Source organism: Nycticebus coucang, chromosome X (assembly GCF_027406575.1).
Source record: "Nycticebus coucang isolate mNycCou1 chromosome X, mNycCou1.pri, whole genome shotgun sequence".
NCBI classification, from domain to species: domain Eukaryota; kingdom Metazoa; phylum Chordata; class Mammalia; order Primates; family Lorisidae; genus Nycticebus; species Nycticebus coucang.
In genome coordinates this window covers 52,145,677-52,164,206 of record NC_069804.1, presented here as the reverse complement: position 1 = coordinate 52,164,206, position 18,530 = coordinate 52,145,677, and the positions used below count along the sequence as shown (strand labels likewise).

The 18,530-nt window shown below is 38.4% G+C and overlaps 1 protein-coding gene across 1 annotated transcript in view; it reads right to left on the bottom strand.

Annotated features, from left to right (window-relative positions):
- Window positions 1-416: 416 nt before the first annotated feature.
- RP2 (RP2 activator of ARL3 GTPase) overlaps window positions 417-18,530 on the bottom strand; it is a 74,902-nt gene continuing 56,788 nt past the window's right edge. The window contains exons 4-5 of the mRNA XM_053580867.1: window positions 2,165-2,250; window positions 417-643 (exon numbers count right to left, since the gene is read on the bottom strand). Coding sequence (XP_053436842.1) covers window positions 560-643; window positions 2,165-2,250 — 170 coding nt within the window. The 3' untranslated portion in view covers window positions 417-559. The remainder of the gene's footprint in view (window positions 644-2,164; window positions 2,251-18,530) is intronic.

Genomic DNA, 18,530 nt, shown 5'->3' with positions numbered 1-18,530 from the left:
GCTCAGGCCATTCTCTGGCCTCAGCCTTGCAAGTAGCTGGGACTACAGGCGCCCGCCACAATGCCTGGTTATTTTTTGTTGCAGTTGTCATTGTTGTTTAGCTGGCCCAGTTCAAACCTGCCAGCTTCAGTATATGTGGCAGGCTCTGTAGCCACTGTGCTATGGGCACTGAGCCAGACTTAATATATTTTCAAACAAATATAATGGGGCACTGAGGGATGTTTAAATTATTAGAGATTTGAAAGGACATTTCAATAGGATTAAAATCATGAACTGTTAGCCACTTCTATTTTCTAATAAGAGTATCATATACAGAAAAACAAAATTATTCAAGTTTACTGAAGTGGGTTAAATAAGTTCATTAAAAATACTTAATTTAAAATGGACTATTTTTGAACCTCAAGTAAATGATGCAGTATTCAATGATTTTTTTAAAAAACAAACTTTTAACAATTTAACATTCATAAAAATCACTGCTAATATACAAAAGTATTTTGTCAAAATTTATGTCCACATGTTAGAAAGGGCTTAATACCAAGTCCTTGGTCCACACTGTACTTCACATTCCCATCTGTATATCAGCAAAGTTGTAGAAGTTGTCTACATCTGCAGATGCTGACTCCTTGCTTTCTGATATAAACATCTATTTTAAATAGAAAATGAAAAATATAAATACTAATGATGCCAGAATGCCAAAGCCGATGTTCTCCACAGAACAAAGCCACAAGATTATTATTTGAAAGAAATTCAAGTACATAATTTATAATATTTATTTAATCTGTAAATTTTCTTTAGAATTCATGCAATACAATTTCAATAGCTATAATGTAAATTAAGCTTTTAAAAAAGCACTTCTAGTATAATTAAGGTCTCTGTTTTTGTAATACTTCAGTTGTATTTTATTACACCAGAATCTTATTGTTTAATGTACAACACTCAATATTATGAAAGCTACTGGATAAGAAATTTCATTTAAAGAACTCTTAGTTTTTTCTACTTTCTAATAGTAATATCAATAGTCTGAGAGACAAAACTTGAGTTTATTCTTTTCAAAACTGCTAAAGGTACATTACTAATTTTAAAAGAAATATTTTCTAAACATCGTAAGGCAGTATTCAATAGAACTCTTTAAAAGTAGCTTTTATAAATGTTAGCCAGGAACTAGAGGAGATTGGAATTCTATTCTAGCTTTATCATAAACTAACTGTATGATGCTGACAATTTAACAAACCTCTGTGGGCTCAGTATCCACACGTGTAATACAAAAAAGTTGGATTAGATAATCTCTAAATCATTTAGTTCTAAAAAGTCTAAATATATAACCATTTTCTCGCTATTCAATCTGGTATTTGCTCTCTCCCTTAGTACTACTGTGATGATAAAATGAGACAAGAGACAAAGTACAGGACTTCAAACTTTGTAAAATCAAGGAACCCTAGCAAAATCAGGACAAAACCAGAAGATTCTTTGCAGATATTTATCAGAAAATAGTCAATTATGTGTTTACTTATTTTTCATTTTTTAATGTCACCCAGGCTTGCATGCAATGGTGTGATCACAGCTTACTACAGCCTCGAACTTCTGGGATCATATGATCCTCCTGCCTTAGCCTTCCATGTATCTGAGATTTCAAGCACATGCTACCATACCAGGCTGATTTTTAAATTTTTTTTAAAGAAATGGGGTCTCACTATGTTTCCTAGGCTAGTCTTGAACTCCTGGCCTCAAGCCTGCCTTGGCCTCCCCAAGGGCTGAGATTACAGACTTGAGCCACCATATCCACCCAGAAAGTTATGTTGCATTGAAGGTTTTAAATAAGTAGATTCTGATTTTATCATTATTTTAACAATTAAAGTGTTCGTTTAGCAAGGAAAAAGCAAACCTTAGTTCTCAATTATTTATCATAGGTTTTAAAAATCATGATCTACTATTGTTCTTGTTTTATTTTTCTTTAGAGATGGGGTCTTGCTATATTTCCCAGGTTGGTCTTAAGTAATCCTCCTGCCTTGAACTCCCGAAGTGCTAGGATTACAGGTGTGAACTACCATACCTGGCCTTTTTTTTTTAAAATGCCAAGCAACACCAAGGATAAAAGTACTATTTGATGATACGGAAAAGGAAATGTGAAAGTTTAGGGTGAAGTATAGTCAATAAAATCTTGTACCTTGGTCCCATTGAATGTCTCATTTACAATAAGTTGACATCCTTCTACAGCACCATCTCCATTAAACTCCAAGGCAATAACACGACCTATAAACAAACCCAAGAAGTCTTTTCTTAACATGAATACAATCATATTCTAAAATTTACCTTTTTATTCTTTCCTGAAGAATCTCCAGCATCTTCTTTGAAGGCAAGAAAAAAGTAGACAGATGGGGCATATCACCTACTTTTCCTACTTTAGTCATAAAACATATTAACACAGTCTCATCACATTACAAGTAGCTTCAGTGCTTTATTGTGTCACATTTTTAAAGTGTTGTAAATAGTCTGGCTTTTCTGGTTTTCATTCTGTAAAAAACACTGAAACACTACTCATTTAGCAGGATGAAGAATATTTGGTAAAATAGCAAAGATCAAAAGCAATCCAAGTCAACATATTCAGGTTTTGCCAGGCAGCCAGTGTTGCTTCCAACTCTCCTACTTACCAGTCAAGTTCTGGGCCAAAAATAATGGAGCTAAGCCAAATAGGAATTGAGGCCAGACACCAAAAGTAATGACCATCTGAAAGTGTTTTCCTTGAGTGTGTCTTTTTTTTTAAACAGAGTCTCACTATGTCACCCTTGGTAGAGTGCTATGGCATCACAGCTCGCAGCAACCTCAAACCTTGGACTCAAGCGATTCTCCTGCCTCAGCCTTCCAACCAGCTGGGACTACAGGTGCCTGCCACAATGCCCAGCTATTTTTTGTTGCAGTTGTCATTGCTGTCCAGCAGGTCTGGGCCAGGTTCGAACCTGCCAGCCTCGGTGTATGTGGCTGGCGCCATAACCACTATGCTACGGGAGCCAATTTTTCTAGTTTTGTAGAGACATAGTCTTGCTCTTGTTCAGGCTGATCTTGCTCCTGAACTCAAGCAATCTTCCTGCCTCAGCCTCCCAGAGTGCTAGGATGATAGGCATAAGCCACTGTGCCTGGCCTCCTCCCAGATATTTTAAATCATCTCGAGATTACTTTTAACATCTAGTATGGCTATATAAATAACTGTTATACTGTATTTTAAAATTTGTGTTATTTTTTATTGATCTTTTTTTTTTTATTGTTGGGGATTCATTGAGGGTACAAGAAACCAGGTTATACTGATTGCATTTGTTAAAGTCCCTCTTACAATTGTGTCTTGCCCCCATATTTTTTATTGTTTTAAAAAATATTTTTGACCTGTAGTTCATTGAATCCATGGATACAGAACCACAGATACAGGGGGTAAATTGCATAATAATCAACTATAAACCTAGATACAGAGAATGAACTAATTAAAGAATGAGTTTATCTAGTATCACAGTGTGCATATCAAGATAAGTACTAGATAAAGAAAACAAGGTAACTGAAGTTATTTTCTTGCACTTAAGCAAGGCTCTGGGGAGGAGACAGGCAATAAGAGGGTATTGAAGCAAGCGATGAACAAGTTACAAGGAGGAAAATTCTAAAGAAAAGCTCACAGGAAAATGTTCTTATATTAGTGTCTACTTCAACCCAAGAATCTGTTTAGAAAGTATGATGTAAAAAAATAAATATTGAGGAGGCAGAGCAAGATGGCGGCCGAGTAACAGCTTCCTTGAATCTAGGCACCATGAGTCTGGGGAGATAGGACTCCAGGCATCTCTGGCTGGTGGGATCTGCCTATCATCACCCCTGAGAGGATACAGGGAGTCAGCAAGAGACTATAGGACCCCAAGAGGAGGACTAAAACAGTGGAAAAATGGCAAGTGGTCGCGTGTGCTCAATCTGTCTAAACCGGCCCGCAACTGTAAGTTCAGTAGCAGCGAGACTGCAAACCAGAAAGGCCTTACCTGTGAACTGTTTTGGTGTCTTTGGACTTGGCACTCAGTTGAACTGCTCTGGGGAGAGCCTGAGCGGGAGTGCGGAGAACTTTGGCCGTTGTCTAGGGCCCCAGTCTGAGCCGCTGAGCCAGACGGAGCTAATGGTGTTTGGCTGTCGGTCACAGAGAGCCATTATGAACAATCTGCCCTGGCAAGCTCCGCCCTCAGGGTAGCAGAGCTAGAATTGGGTGGGAGATGGTAACCCAGCGACCAAGTAGCCTAAGGGCGGGGTCTGAGCCGCCTTGCAGCTCTAAACCTCAGGGGCAGAGTGAGACCAGTTTTGGCACACTGGGTAAGTGGATAGCCACTTCAGCAGTGATTCCAGCGACAAGCACTTTCCTGGGAAAGCTTCTGCTCAGCAAGTTTACATGTTCAAAGTGCCTTTTAAGTGGGCTGAAGAGAGATTTAGGGTGTCTACCTGCTGGGGTTTGAGAAATCAGCAGCCCCCAGTCGTATTAGAACTGTGATTAACATCTCATACCCCAGAAGACCACGTGTTGCCCAGACAATATTCAATAACATATCCATACTGCTTTGTTTTTCGTTGTGTGTGTGTGTTTTTTTTTTTTTGGTTTGGTTGTTTTTTTAGTTTATTTTGATGTTGTTGATGTTGTTGTTTTTTTTTTAAGTTCAACCTTTTCCATACAGATCCTTTTTCTTTCTCAATTTTTCTAGTTTAATTATAATTTCCCATTGCTGCCTTTCTCAATAATTAGAACTTCATTTTTGCTAGTGTTTCTACGGCTATTATTTGTTTTTCCACCCAATTTTATTCCGTAAAGTTTTCGGTTTGCTTGTTTTGGTTTGATTTATACCATTTTTGTCTTTCCTCTCTACTTGGTGGAGGTGGGGTACTGTGTCTGATCAGATTAGCAAAGAGCTGCTGACCTCAAGGGAACCACCCAACTGGGCACCCCCAGTAGGTGGGTTTTTTTTTAAGGTTGTGTCAAAGTACCCTACTGTACACCTATATTGCTCTGTCTCCCTCTTTATGTGCCTCTCTTCTTTTGTCAATATTCCTTTTACCCACCCCCTCTCCTTTCTCTATTTTTCTTTTTTGTTCTTATCGTTCGCTCCTCCTTTCTTTCATCCCTTTCTGCTCTTCAACCTTCTCACCCTTCTGGTCCTGTAACCCTTAGTCCACAAGCACGAGAACTTAAAGAGCAAGAGGAAGTGAAAGGAAAATTAGGGCAAGGAAACAGATAAAAGAAATCACTCATGAGGAAAAATCAGCAGAAAACTCCAGGCAACATGAAGAACCAGCCCAGAACAACCCCGCCAAGGGACCATGAGGTAGCTACTGCAGAGGATTCCACCTATAAAGAAATGTTAGGAATGACAGAAAGGGAATTTAGAATACACATGTTGAAAACAATGCAAGAAATGATGGAAACAATGAAGGAAATTGCTAATAAAGTGGAAAATAACCAAAAGGAAATCCAAAAACAGAATCAAATAAGAGAAGAATGATATGAACAATATAAAAAGGATATAGCAGAGCTGAAGGAACTGAAACAGTCAATTAGTCAACTTAAAGATGCAATGGAAAGTATCAGCAACAGGTTAGACCATGCAGAAGAAAGAATTTCTGAGGTAGAAGACAAAGTTCTTGAGATAACTCAGATAGTTAAAGAGGCAGAAAAGAAGAGAGAGAAAGCAGAACGTTCACTGTCAGAATTATGGGACTTTATGAAGGGTTCCAACATACGAGTTATAGGAATTCCAGAAGGGGAAGAAGAATGCCCCAGAGGAATGGAAGCCATACTAGAGAATATTATAAAAGAAAATTTCCCAAATATCACCAAAGATTCTGACACACTGCTTTCAGAGGGCTATCGGACCCCAGGTCGCCTCAACTCTAACCGAGCTTCTCCAAGACACATTGTGATGAACCTGTCCAAAGTCAAGACAAAAGAAAAGATTCTGCAAGCTGCCAGGAGTAAGCACCAGTTGACCTACAGGGGAAAATCCATCAGAGTGACCGCAGACTTCTCTAATGAAACTTTCCAAGCAAGAAGACGATGGTCATCTACCTTTAATTTACTTAAACAGAACAATTTCCAGCCCAGAATTCTGTACCCTGCTAAGCTAAGCTTCAAAATTGACGGAGAAATCAAATCATTTACGGATATACAAACATTGAGGAAATTCGCCACAACAAGACCAGCTCTACAGGAAATACTTCAACCTGTTCTGCACACTGACCACCACAATGGATCAGCAGCAAAGTAAGAACTCAGAAATTAAAGGACAGAACATAACGTCCACACCAATGCAAAAGATAAAACTCAGCAATGGACTCTCACAAAATAAGATGAATAGAATACTACAACACTTATCAATTATCTCAATAAATGTTAATGGCTTGAATTCCCCACTGAAGAGACATAGATTGGTTGACTGGATTAAAAAACACAAGCCATCCATTTGCTGTCTGCAAGAAACACACCTGGCTTCAAAAGACAAATTAAAGCTCCGAGTCAAGGGTTGGAAGACAATTTTTCAGGCAAATGGAATTCAGAAGAAAAGAAGAGTTGCAATCTTATTTTCAGATACATGTGGATTTAAAGCAACTAAAGTCAAAAAAGACAAAGATGGTTACTTTATATTGGTCAAGGGAAAAATACAACAAGAAGACGTTTCAATTCTAAATATTTATGCACCCAATTTAAATGCTCACAGATTCTTGAAACAGACCTTACTCAGTCTGAGCAATATGATATCTGATACTACCACCATAACAGGGGACTTTAACACTCCTCTTACAGAGTTGGACAGATACTCTGAACAGAAATTAAACAAAGATATAAGAGATTTAAATGAGACCCTAGAACAACTGTGCTTGATAGACGCATATAGAACACTCCACCCCAAAGATAAAGAATATACATTCTTCTCATCACCCCATGGAACATTCTCCAAAATTGATCATATCCTGGGACACAAAACAAATATCAACAGAATCAAAAGAATTGAAATTTTACCTTGTATCTTCTCAGACCTTAAGGCACTAAAGGTGGAACTCAACTCTAACAAAAATGCTCGACACCACCCAAAGGCATGGAAATTAAACAATCTTCTGTTGAATAACAGATGGGTGTAGGAAGAAATAAAACAGGAAATCATTAACTTCCTTGAGCATAACAACAATGAAGATGCAAGCTACCAAAACCTGTGGGATACTGCAAAAGCAGTTTTGAGAGGAAAATTCATCGCTTTAGATGCCTACATTCGAAAAACAGAAAGAGAGCACATCAACAATCTCACAAGAGATCTTGGAAAAAGAAGAACAATTGGAAAAGAAGAATAATCTAAGCCTAAACTCAGTAGAAGAAAAAAAATATCCAATTGGAAAAAGAAGAACAATCTAAGCCTAAACTCAGTAGAAGAAAAGAAATATCCAAAATCAAATCAGAGATCAATGAAATTGAAAACAAAAGAGTCATTCAGAAAATTAATGAAACAAGGAGTTGGTTTTTTGAAAAAATAAATAAAATAGATAAAACATTGGCCAGACTAACGAGGAATAGAAAAGTAAAATGTATAGTAACCTCAATCAGAAATGATAAAGGGGAAATAACAACTGATCCCACAGAGATATAAGAGATCATCTCTGAATACTACCAGAAACTCTATGCCCAGAAATTTGACAATGTGAAGGAAATGGATCAATATTTGGAATCACACCCTCTCCCTAGACTCAGCCAGGAAGAAATAGAGCTCCTGAACAGACCAATTTCAAGCACTGAGATCAAAGAAACAATAAAAAATCTTCCAACCAAAAAATGCCCTGGTCCACATGGCTTCACTCCAGAATTCTATCAAACCTTCAAGGAAGAGCTTATTCCTGTACTGCAGAAATTATTCCAAAAAACTGAGGAAGAAGGAATCTTCCCCAACACATTCTATGAAGCAAACATCACCCTGATACCAAAACCAGGAAAAGACCCAAACAAAAAGGAGAATTTCAGACCAATCTCACTCATGAACATAGATGCAAAAATTCTCAACAAAATCCTAGCCAATAGATTACAGCTTATCATCAAAAAAGTCATTCATCATGATCAAGTAGGCTTCATCCCAGGGATACAAGGCTGGTCTAACATACGCAAGTCCATAAACGTTATCCACCATATTATCAGAGGCAAAAATAAAGATCACATGATCCTCTCAATAGATGCAGAAAAAGCATTTGATAAAATCCAGCATCCTTTTCTAATTAGAACACTGAAGAGTATAGGCATAGGTGGCACATTTCTAAAACTGATTGAAGCTATCTATGACAAACCCACAGCCAATATTTTACTGAATGGAGTCAAACTGAAAGCTTTTCCTCTTAGAACTGGAACCAGACAAGGTTGTCCTCTGTCACCTTTACTATTCAACGTAGTGCTGGAAGTTCTAGCCAATACAATTAGGCAAGACAAGGAAATAAAGGGAATCCAAATGGGAGCAGAGGAGGTCAAACTCTCCCTCTTTGCTGACGACATGATCTTATACTTAGAGAACCCCAAAGACTCAACCACAAGACTCCTAGAAGTCATCAAAATATACAGTAATGTTTCAGGATATAAAATCAATGTCCACAAGTCAGTAGCCTTTGTATACACCAATAACAGTCAAGATGAGAAGCTAATTAAGGACACAACTCCCTTCACCATAGTTTCAAAGAAAATGAAATACCTAGGAATATACCTAACAAAGGAGGTGAAGGACCTCTATAAAGAAAACTATGAACTCCTCAGAAAGGAAATAGCAGAGGATATTAACAAATGGAAGAACATACCATGCTCATGGACGGGAAGAATCAACATTGTTAAAATGTCTATATTTCCCAAAGCAATCTACCTATTCAATGCCATTCCTATCAAAATACCAACATCGTACTTTCAAGATTTGGAAAAAATGATTCTGCGTTTTGTATGGAACCGGAAAAAACCCTGTATAGCTAAGGCAGTTCTCTGTAACAAAAATAAAGCTGGGGGCATCAGCATACCAGATTTTAGTCTGTACTACAAAGCCATAGAGCTCAAGACAGCATGGTACTGGCACAAAAACAGAGACATAGACACTTGGAATCGAATTGAAAACCAAGAAATGAAACTAACATCTTACAACCACCTAATCTTTGATAAACCAAACAAGAACATACCTTGGGGGAAAGACTCCCTATTCAATAAATGGTGTTGGGAGAACTGGATGTCTACATGTAAAAGACTGATACTGGACCCACACCTTTCCCCACTCACAAAAATTGATTCAAGATGGATAAAGGACTTAAATTTAAGGCATGAAACAATAAAAATCCTCCAAGAAAGCATAGGAAAAACACTGGAAGATATTGGCCTGGGGAAAGACTTCATGAAGAAGACTGCCATGGCAATTGCAACAACAACAAAAATAAACAAATGGGACTTCATTAAACTGAAAAGCTTCTGTACAGCTAAGGAGACAATATCCAAAGCAAAGAGACAACCTACACAATGGGAAAGGATATTTGCATATTTTCAATCAGACAAAAGCTTGATAACTAGGATCTATAGAGAACTCAAATTAATCCATATGAAAAAAGCCAAAAATCCCATATATCAATGGGCAAGAGACATGAATAGAACTTTCTCTAAAGATGACAGACGAATGGCAAACAAACACATGAAAAAATGTTCATCATCTCTATATATTAGAGAAATGCAAATCAAAACAACCCTGAGATACCATCTAACCCCAGTGAGAATGGCCCACATCACTACATCTCAAAACTGCAGATGCTGGCATGGATGTGGAGAGAAGGGAACACTTTTACACTGCTGGTGGGACTGCAAACTAGTACAACCTTTCTGGAAGGAAGTATGGAGAAACCTCAAAGCACTCAAGCTAGACCTCCCATTTGATCCTGCAATCCCATTACTGGGCATCTACCCAGAAGGAAAAAACTCCTTTTATCATAAGGACATTTGTACTAGACTGTTTATCGCAGCTCAATTTACAATCGCCAAAATGTGGAAACAGCCTAAATGCCCACCAACCCAGGAATGGATTAACAAGCTGTGGTATATGTATACCATGGAATACTATTCAGCCATTAAAAAAAATGGAGACTTTACATCCTTCGTATTAACATGGATGGAAGTGGAAGACATTATTCTTAGTAAAGCATCACAAGAATGGAGAAGCATGAATCCTATGTACTCAATTTTGATATGAGGACAATTAATGACAATTAAGGTTATGGGGGGGAGCAGAAAGAGGGACGGAGGGAGGGGGGTGGGGCCTTGGTCTGTGTCACACTTTATGGGGGCAAGACATGATTGCAAGAGGGACTTTACCTAACAATTGCAATCAGTGTATTCTGGCTTATTGTACCCTCAATGAATCCCCAACAATAAAAAAAATATATATAGAGAGAGAGCAAAAAAAACCTAAGAAAATTGTGTACGTATAGGAGAAAAGAAGAGGAAGGTGGAGGGGTCAGGAATGGCAGTGAAACTTCTCTGAATGTACTACACACCTTGTTATATAATTTTGACATTGATATCATGTAAATGCCTCAAAAAACTCAAAGTTAAATATTAAAAAGGAAAGCCAAAGCAGTTTTTAAAAATTAAAAACAAACAAGTCTAAGTTAGTGACATGACCATACAGAGAAAAAGATTATTCCAACCAACCTTACTAGACAATATTTTACCTAAACACCCTCAGTGGGATATAGTCTAAAGACAAAAAGATAGAAAGAAATCTTAAAATTTCATTCAGTAAATGCATTTTCAGTAGTAAAATTTGCGATTATTCTGAAATGATTATACACATAATACGTTAAAGCAAATGAACTGATAATATCCTAAGGAATATTAGGATAGGTAGGTAGGTATTGGGATTTATCATATGATTCTGTCTACTTTTTTTTTTTTTTGAGACAGAGTCTCACTTTGTCACCCTTGGTAGAGTGCCATGGCATCACAGCTCACAGCAACCTTAAACTCTTGGGCTCAAGCAATTGTCTTGCCTCAGCATCCCAAGTAGCTGGGACTTGGCTCAACACCTGTGGCTCAAGTGGCTAGGTGCCAGCCACATACACCTGAGCTGGCAGGTTCGAATCCAGCCTGGACCCGCCAACAACAATGATGCCTGCAACCAAGTACCTGGGACTATAGGTGCCCGCCACAACACTCAGCTATTTTTTTAGAGATGAGGTCTCACTCTGGCTCAGGCTCAAACTCATGAGCTCAGGCAATCCACCGTCTTGGCCTCCCAGAGTGTTAGGATTATAGGTGTGAGCCACCATGCCCTGCCATAAAAATAATTTATTTTTTCTTGAGACACAGCTCACAGCAACCTCCAGATCTTGGGCTTAGGCGATTCTCTTGCCTCCCAAATAGCTGGAACTACAGGCGCCTGCCACAACACCCACCTATTTTTTGTTGCAGTTTGGCCTAGGCTGGGTTGGAACTCGCCACTCTCAGTATATGGGGTTGGCGCCCTTCTCACTGAGCCACAGGCGCTGTCCATAAAAAGCATTTTAAACCAAATAAACACTGAACTATAAAGAAAAAGTTAGGGCCAGTGCCTGTTGCTCAGTGGGTAGGGTGCTGGTCCCATATACTGAGGGTGGTAGTTCAAACTTGGCCCCACCAAACTGCAACAAAAAAACAGCCAGGCGTTGTGGCAGGTGCCTATAGTCCCAACTACTCGAGAGGCTGAGGCAAGAGAATCGCCTAAGTCCAGGAGTTGGAGGTTGCTGTGAGCTGTGACGTCATAGCACTCTACCAAGGGTGATAAAGTAGGACTCTGTCTCAAAAAAAAAAAAACAAAAAAAAAGTTGATAATAAACGTAGGGTTTTCAGTTTTGCAGAGGAGAAAGTTTGAATTAAATTAGAATATATTGGGCAGTGCCTGTAGCTCAGTGGGTAGGGTGCCGGCCCCATATACCAAGGGTGGCAGGTTCAAACCTGGCCCCGGCCAAACTGCAACAAAAAAATTGCTGGGTGTTGTGGCGGGCGCCTGTAGTCCCAGCTACTTGGGAGGCTGAGGCAAGAGAATCGCCTAAGCCCAGGAGTTGGACGTTGCTGTGAGCTGTGTGATGCCACAGCACTCAACCGAGGGCAATAAATTGAGACTTTTGTCTCTGCAAAAGAACAAAAACAGAATATACTTTTATGCAGAATTACTACAAAGAAATACAGTAGGGCGGCGCCTGTGGCTCAAGGAGTAGGGCGCCGGTCCCATATGCCAGAGGTGGCGGGTTCAAACCCAGCCCTGGCCAAAAAAAAAAAAAAAACAAAGAAATACAGTAGATATGTTACTTAAAAGTTAGACATTCAATCAAAAAAGAAAAATGAACTGCCAAAAAAGTTAGATATTTATTAAAGTTTCTGTTTTCTATAAAAAGAACATAATCTAGAATTCAGAAACAATTATCTAGCCATGAAACTTGGTTGATATTCTTTGACTAGAATATGATGAACTTCCAACACATGACCTGATAATTTTCCAACAAAGATATACCAACAAAAAAGGTAGACAAGTACATCAGTTTTGATTAACATGCGTGGATAATCCTAAATTTTAAAAATACTACATTGTTGACAATGTACTTTTTAAACAGTGCTACTGTGATTATTTCAAAATGAAGTACGAGGTGAATAAGGATTGCTGGTCATGTTTTTAATGCTTTAATATGAACGTCTTATTCAAATAGTTCGCAGTAGCTTTAGATGAAATATTTCACTTTTAATGGAAAAATGTGAGACTCTGAAGTAGATCAACAAGATTCCTTGATATCCTATCTAGTGAACTCTTCTACCTAACATGACCTTGGAATAAACCATTATCATGGCTCAATTAGATGACAATGACAGCCTCCTAGCTGGTCTCTCTGCTTCCACAGAGATAGTAGTTATGCTTTAAAATGACTACCTATGACATTCCTCTGCTCTAAAACCTGTAGTAAGATGTGATCTATATTCTTTTCATTTTTAATTGTTCTAAAAATAACTAACAGTTCAAAGAAATAACATTAATAATGTATTAGGTATTTATAGCATGTGTAATACTAAGATATGATAATAATGACAGAAGGATAAGAGGGAAGAATTGAAAATTGATACTACAGGTGAAGTTGTGTATTATTAGAAGGTGGACTCAAATTATTTAAAAATGTACACTGTAAAACCTAACGCAACTACTAAATAAGTTTTTTAAAAAAGTATAATAAGGCCAGGCACCGTGGCTCACGCCTGTAATCCCAGCACTGTGGGAGGCTGAGGCAGGAGGATTGCTTGAGCTCAGGAGTTCGAGGCTTGTCTGAGCGAGAGTGAGATCCCGACTCATGAAAAAAATGGAAAAACCCAGCCGGGTGCCACAGCGAGCACCTATAATCCCAGCGGCTTCGGAGGCTGAGGCAGCAGGATGCCCACAGCCTGAGTCTGAGGTTGCAGTGAGCTACGACGCCATTGCCCTCTGCTCAGGGCATAGGGTAGAACTGTCTCAACAGAATAAAAAAGTATAATAAGTCAATAGAGGAGATTAGATGGAATCATAAAAATGCACAAATGAAGAAAAAAGAGGTAACAAGAAACAAAGAACAAATGGAACAGAAATCAGCTAACAACATGGTAAATGTTTTTTTGTTTTTTTTTTTTGCTGTGTTTGTTTGTTTTTTGAGACAGAGTCTCACTTTGTCACCCTCAGTAGAGTGCTGTGGCATCACAGCTCACAGCAACCTCTAACTCTTGAGCTCAAGTAATCCACTTGCCTCAGCCTCCTGAGTAGCTGGGACTACAGGTGGTGCCCTCTACAACACCTAGCTGTTTTTAGACAGGGTCTCACTCTTGCTCAGGCTGATCTCAAAATCATGAGCTCAAGTGATCCACCTGCCTCAGCCTCCCAGAGTGCTAGGATTACAGGCACCGGCCACAAGATGGCAGATTTTTGATACAACTATATCAATACCCCCCCACCTTTTTTTTCAGTAACCCCTTTCAATGTGAATGGTCTAAACATAGCAATTAAAAGACAGAGATAATCAAACTGGATTAAAAAGCAAGAACCAACTATATGCTATGTATAAAAAACTCACTTTAAATATAGAGATTTCATAAGTTAAAAAAAGGGCTATTTACAATGAAACTAACAAAACAAAAGATGGAGTAGCTACTATGCATATAATTTCAGACAAAGTAGATTTCAGAACAAGGAAGATTACTGGAGTAAAAGGATATTATATAATGATAAAGGATCCTCCAAGAAGGCATAACAATTCTAAATGTGTATGTACCTAATAACAGAGCTTCAAAATACATGAGATAAAACCTGACTGGATCTGAAAAAAGAAATAGACAAATCCACACTTACAGTTGGAGATTTCAACATTCCTTTTTCATTAATTTATGAAACAAGTAGACCAAAATTCAGCAAGGATGTAAATGATGGAAGAGTGCTATCAACCAAATCAGCCTAGTGGACAGTTAATGAGGAAGATTCAACCACTCAACAGCAGATTACGCATTCTTTTCACATGCACATAGAATATTCACCAAGATAGGTCATATTCTATGGCATGAAAAAACTTAAAGAAAATAGGAATTATACAAATGTGCATTCTTGGACCAAACAGGATTAATCTAGAAATCAGTAACAGAAATATATATGTACAATCATCAAATGTTTGGAAATTAAACAATATACTTCTAAATAATCCATGGATCAAGTAAAAAGTCTCAAAGGAAACTAAAAAAAAATATTTTAACTAAATCAGGGGTCAAGAGTGTGGCCATTTCGAATTCTTCTATGCTGTAAGTTCCACAGGCTGAAATATAACCCTTCCTCTTATAAACATGGTGTTTGGGTGCTCTTTCTCTCCATCGGGCCCTGTCTTCCTACAACATTTTTGGTTCCCTGACCAGGAAGCAAGATCACGTGAGGACAGAACACACACCTGGCAGTTGCAGCCAATCCTCTGGACACCCACATGGGCCCCCCACCATCATCCTGAGTGACATGAACCACTGAGTGTGCCAGGGAGGCAGCTTGGCCTCCCTGTGTGGATACCTCGACTGGATGGAGAAAGGACCCCCTTGGTGGGTCTTCAGGGAGTCAAAACACCAGGAGGAATTGGTACCTGCACTGGGATCCATCTAAACCGAGGTAGGGTGGATCCGGGGTTCCCACCATTTGAGTGGAAGTGGGGCTGGGGGTCCGATCAACCCCCAGGGTGTTAGATCACTCACAGGCCTGTTGAGAGGTGTATGAGCGTGTGTGGATGTGGTGTGACTGAGAAAACTCCTAGGGTGGGGTTGGACCTCCCCTCACAGGGCCTAGGGAGTGTTGGTTCACCTTCTATGGCTAAGTAGCAGTTCGAGTGGGAAAATGTCTAGCCCTGAGTGGGAAAATCCTGTATCAATGTTATAGTCCATAAAATATCTCTCATTTGTAAAATGTAATAATTTGGTTGTTTAAATTGTTTGGGAAACTGAGTCTTTATCAAAGAAAAAGATTCTTGCCTTTTAAACCTTCTAATTATCAGTTTAGCCAAGTGAATAATTAAATTCATAGTAAACTGTGATCATGTTTTTTGAAAACTAGATTTTTGAGAGTAAGAGAAATTGTTGACCAGTTTGATGTGAACATTCTAGATTGTATATAGAGTCAGCACATTGTACCCCATAAATGCAGTAATGTATAGTCATGATCTAATAAAAATAAATAGATAAAATAAACACACATACAAAAGGAAAATGGCATTGTGTAAGAAAAGAATCTCGTGTGGTAAATTTTGTCCTTAAACAGAATGATTATTTAAGAAAGTGATAGGGCAATCCAGTAGGTTTAGAATGTTTGTAGATTGTCTGTGCAGGTTAAATGAAGCTCATAAAAGAGAATTTGTGAAGGGAATTTACATGTGATCCAGTTGACTATGTATTTCCTTTAGAATCTTTTGGCTTGTAATCTTTTTGAACTAATGTTTTAAGTCTTTGATATTTGACAAACCTTCCAAAATCAAAACTCTAAATTTGGTCTTTTTGATATATCAAGACCACTGAAAGTCTGAAAAAGACATATTAGGCTTATTTGGTATGTTAAAAATACATAGGAAACATTGCCAAATATGAAATGGTGGTTAATTTTGTGTGGATTATGTTTATATGTATGTTCCAATATTATAAAATATTGGTCTTAGTGTATATTGTCAGTAGTAATTTTAATTCACCTCAAAAGTGTTTTTTTTGTAACTGGCTGAGTCCAAAGTTTGTCCTTCAAAAGAAATATTGGGAGAGGCTGATGAATTCTCTCAAATTCAAATTTATGATGTCTTTGGAAATTAAATACCTTCTGACTAAAAGCAGACTTCTAGAACTTTAATTAGAAAGCTAACATGTCCATGAGTATTGCTAACCTAACTTCAAACAGAACAGAAATTAGTTACATGCAACTGGGCTGGTTTGTTATGGCTTTTTGTTTGAAATATTGCTAATTCTTTGTGTTCTGTTTTCCAAAAGTCAAGAAAGCTATTGTCTGTCTCTTGAGCTATTTGCAGCTTTCAGCAAGGTATGTACTTCTAGGCAGAATTTGAAACACTTATTTTTTCTCTCTCCTTGATTTCTCTGGAATTTGAAAGCCATTTGTATGTATTCTTGATTTCTAACAATACAGTTATTTGCCTAAGTTCAATAAGAATCTGTTTTGTTCTATAGGACATGATGAAGACACTGGTTATTTTACCAAGGCTTTGGCTGGAACAGCATTTTCAGAGGTGTCCATTCCTTAATTTAGGAATTAAGGTTGACTTTATAAGGTCAATAAAAAAGCCCTTTGGAAAAACTGGCCAGATACCCATCAATAACATTTCCTAATCTGTGGTAAGTAATGAAGGTCACTTTCTGACAGGTCTGGAAATCTCAATTTGCTTGGGAACCTCAAGAGAAGAGGAATTTTTCCAATGCATACAGGTATCTAATTGCACAGATGAAACCTGGGCTCGTGGAAGGATTTCAAGTCTAACATGAGACTCTTTATAAAAGGTTCCAGCAAAGCCAATTTTAAAGGGAAGAAAAGTCTAATGGCTAATAATTATTCTTACTGCACTTTATGCAAATAATCAGACTCAATATACCAAAGGTACAGTTTATTTTGGCAACTAGATTTTGCTATAATTTGTCTTTAGTGGAGAGAGAAATGGTTCAAAAGGGGAAAAAACTATGGCCTACCTATATTAGATTCCAGCCTTGTCCTCGATGCCAGCTCATAAAATGAGACATAGCTCTTTTACTAAACTGATCTGTTAAATGGGATTAAGAGACTGGCCAAAAGAGTACAGAATAACATACAGTAATTATATTTTCTCTGAAGCATTAAGGCTCAACAAAGGTCACTTTGTTGGCTACACTGGAAAAATTTATGCCGTATTAAATGTATCTGCTGTGTTTATAGAGATACCTCAGAAAAACTGGAACCAAAATGAGAATTTCCCAGTAAATGTTGTGATTGTAACACGGCCTCATAAGTGGCCCCACACCAAACTGATGTTCAGGAATATTCACTTGAATTGTCTAAAACTTTGGAGCAGTCCTGTAGGGACTCTTAAAACTATGTATTATCTTAAGAACTATGCTAAGTCTGTAAGTAGGAATACTAATGTTCTCATTGTGTAAACCTTAGCCTTGAAATCCAGAACTTGTAAATGTTTGTAGGTAACTGCTAAATGGTTTCATTCGCTTATGCTGAACCCAACCCTTGACTTCATCCCTGTCAGGGTAAGGGAGCCAGAAAGCCAGAAATGGATGCAAGGTGGCTGAGGGCATGCAGAAGCCAGATGAAAGCCCTGAGAATTTCTGTGAAAGACTGTGTGAAACATACAGACTGCCAAACCATTGTATGAAGTTACTAAGGCAGGGGTGTGGGAGAGACTGAATTGAAAAGACAGAAGCCCTAAGAAGAGTAACAAGAAAAGATTTCCACTTGAGTGGAAATCCATGTTCTGTTTAGTCTTTTGTGTCTATACAACCTTTCTCTCTGGAGGATCAAGGGGATCAAGTGTAGATCAATCTAGATCAAGGATCAGAACCTGATCCCCCTCAAACCAAGGTAGAAATGACTTTACACCATCATCCTGACCACATGCACAGCAGCAAAGCTGGAGAGGATCCTTGCCTGGATTCCTCACAGCTGGCTGAAGAGAGCTTCACTGCCCTATGGGAAGCAAAAGTAACTTTTAAGACGTTCAATATGCCCTGCTCCAGCCAAAAACTAGGAGCTGGCTGGTCAATGCACAGCTGAAGCCTAAGGAAGCTTCTCATGGGACTTGTCTTAATTTGACTTTGGGAAAAGGGGAGGAGGGATGTAATCTGTGTACCCACACCACTGAGATAGGACAAAGGGTGACTCCTTTATAGGTTTTATGAATGTGAAGGCACCCAGAAGGGAGTTTGTGCTCATAATCGGATACAGTACTCTATGTGTGACACAGGGAAAAGTCAAAACTCGTATGTATATTAGCCC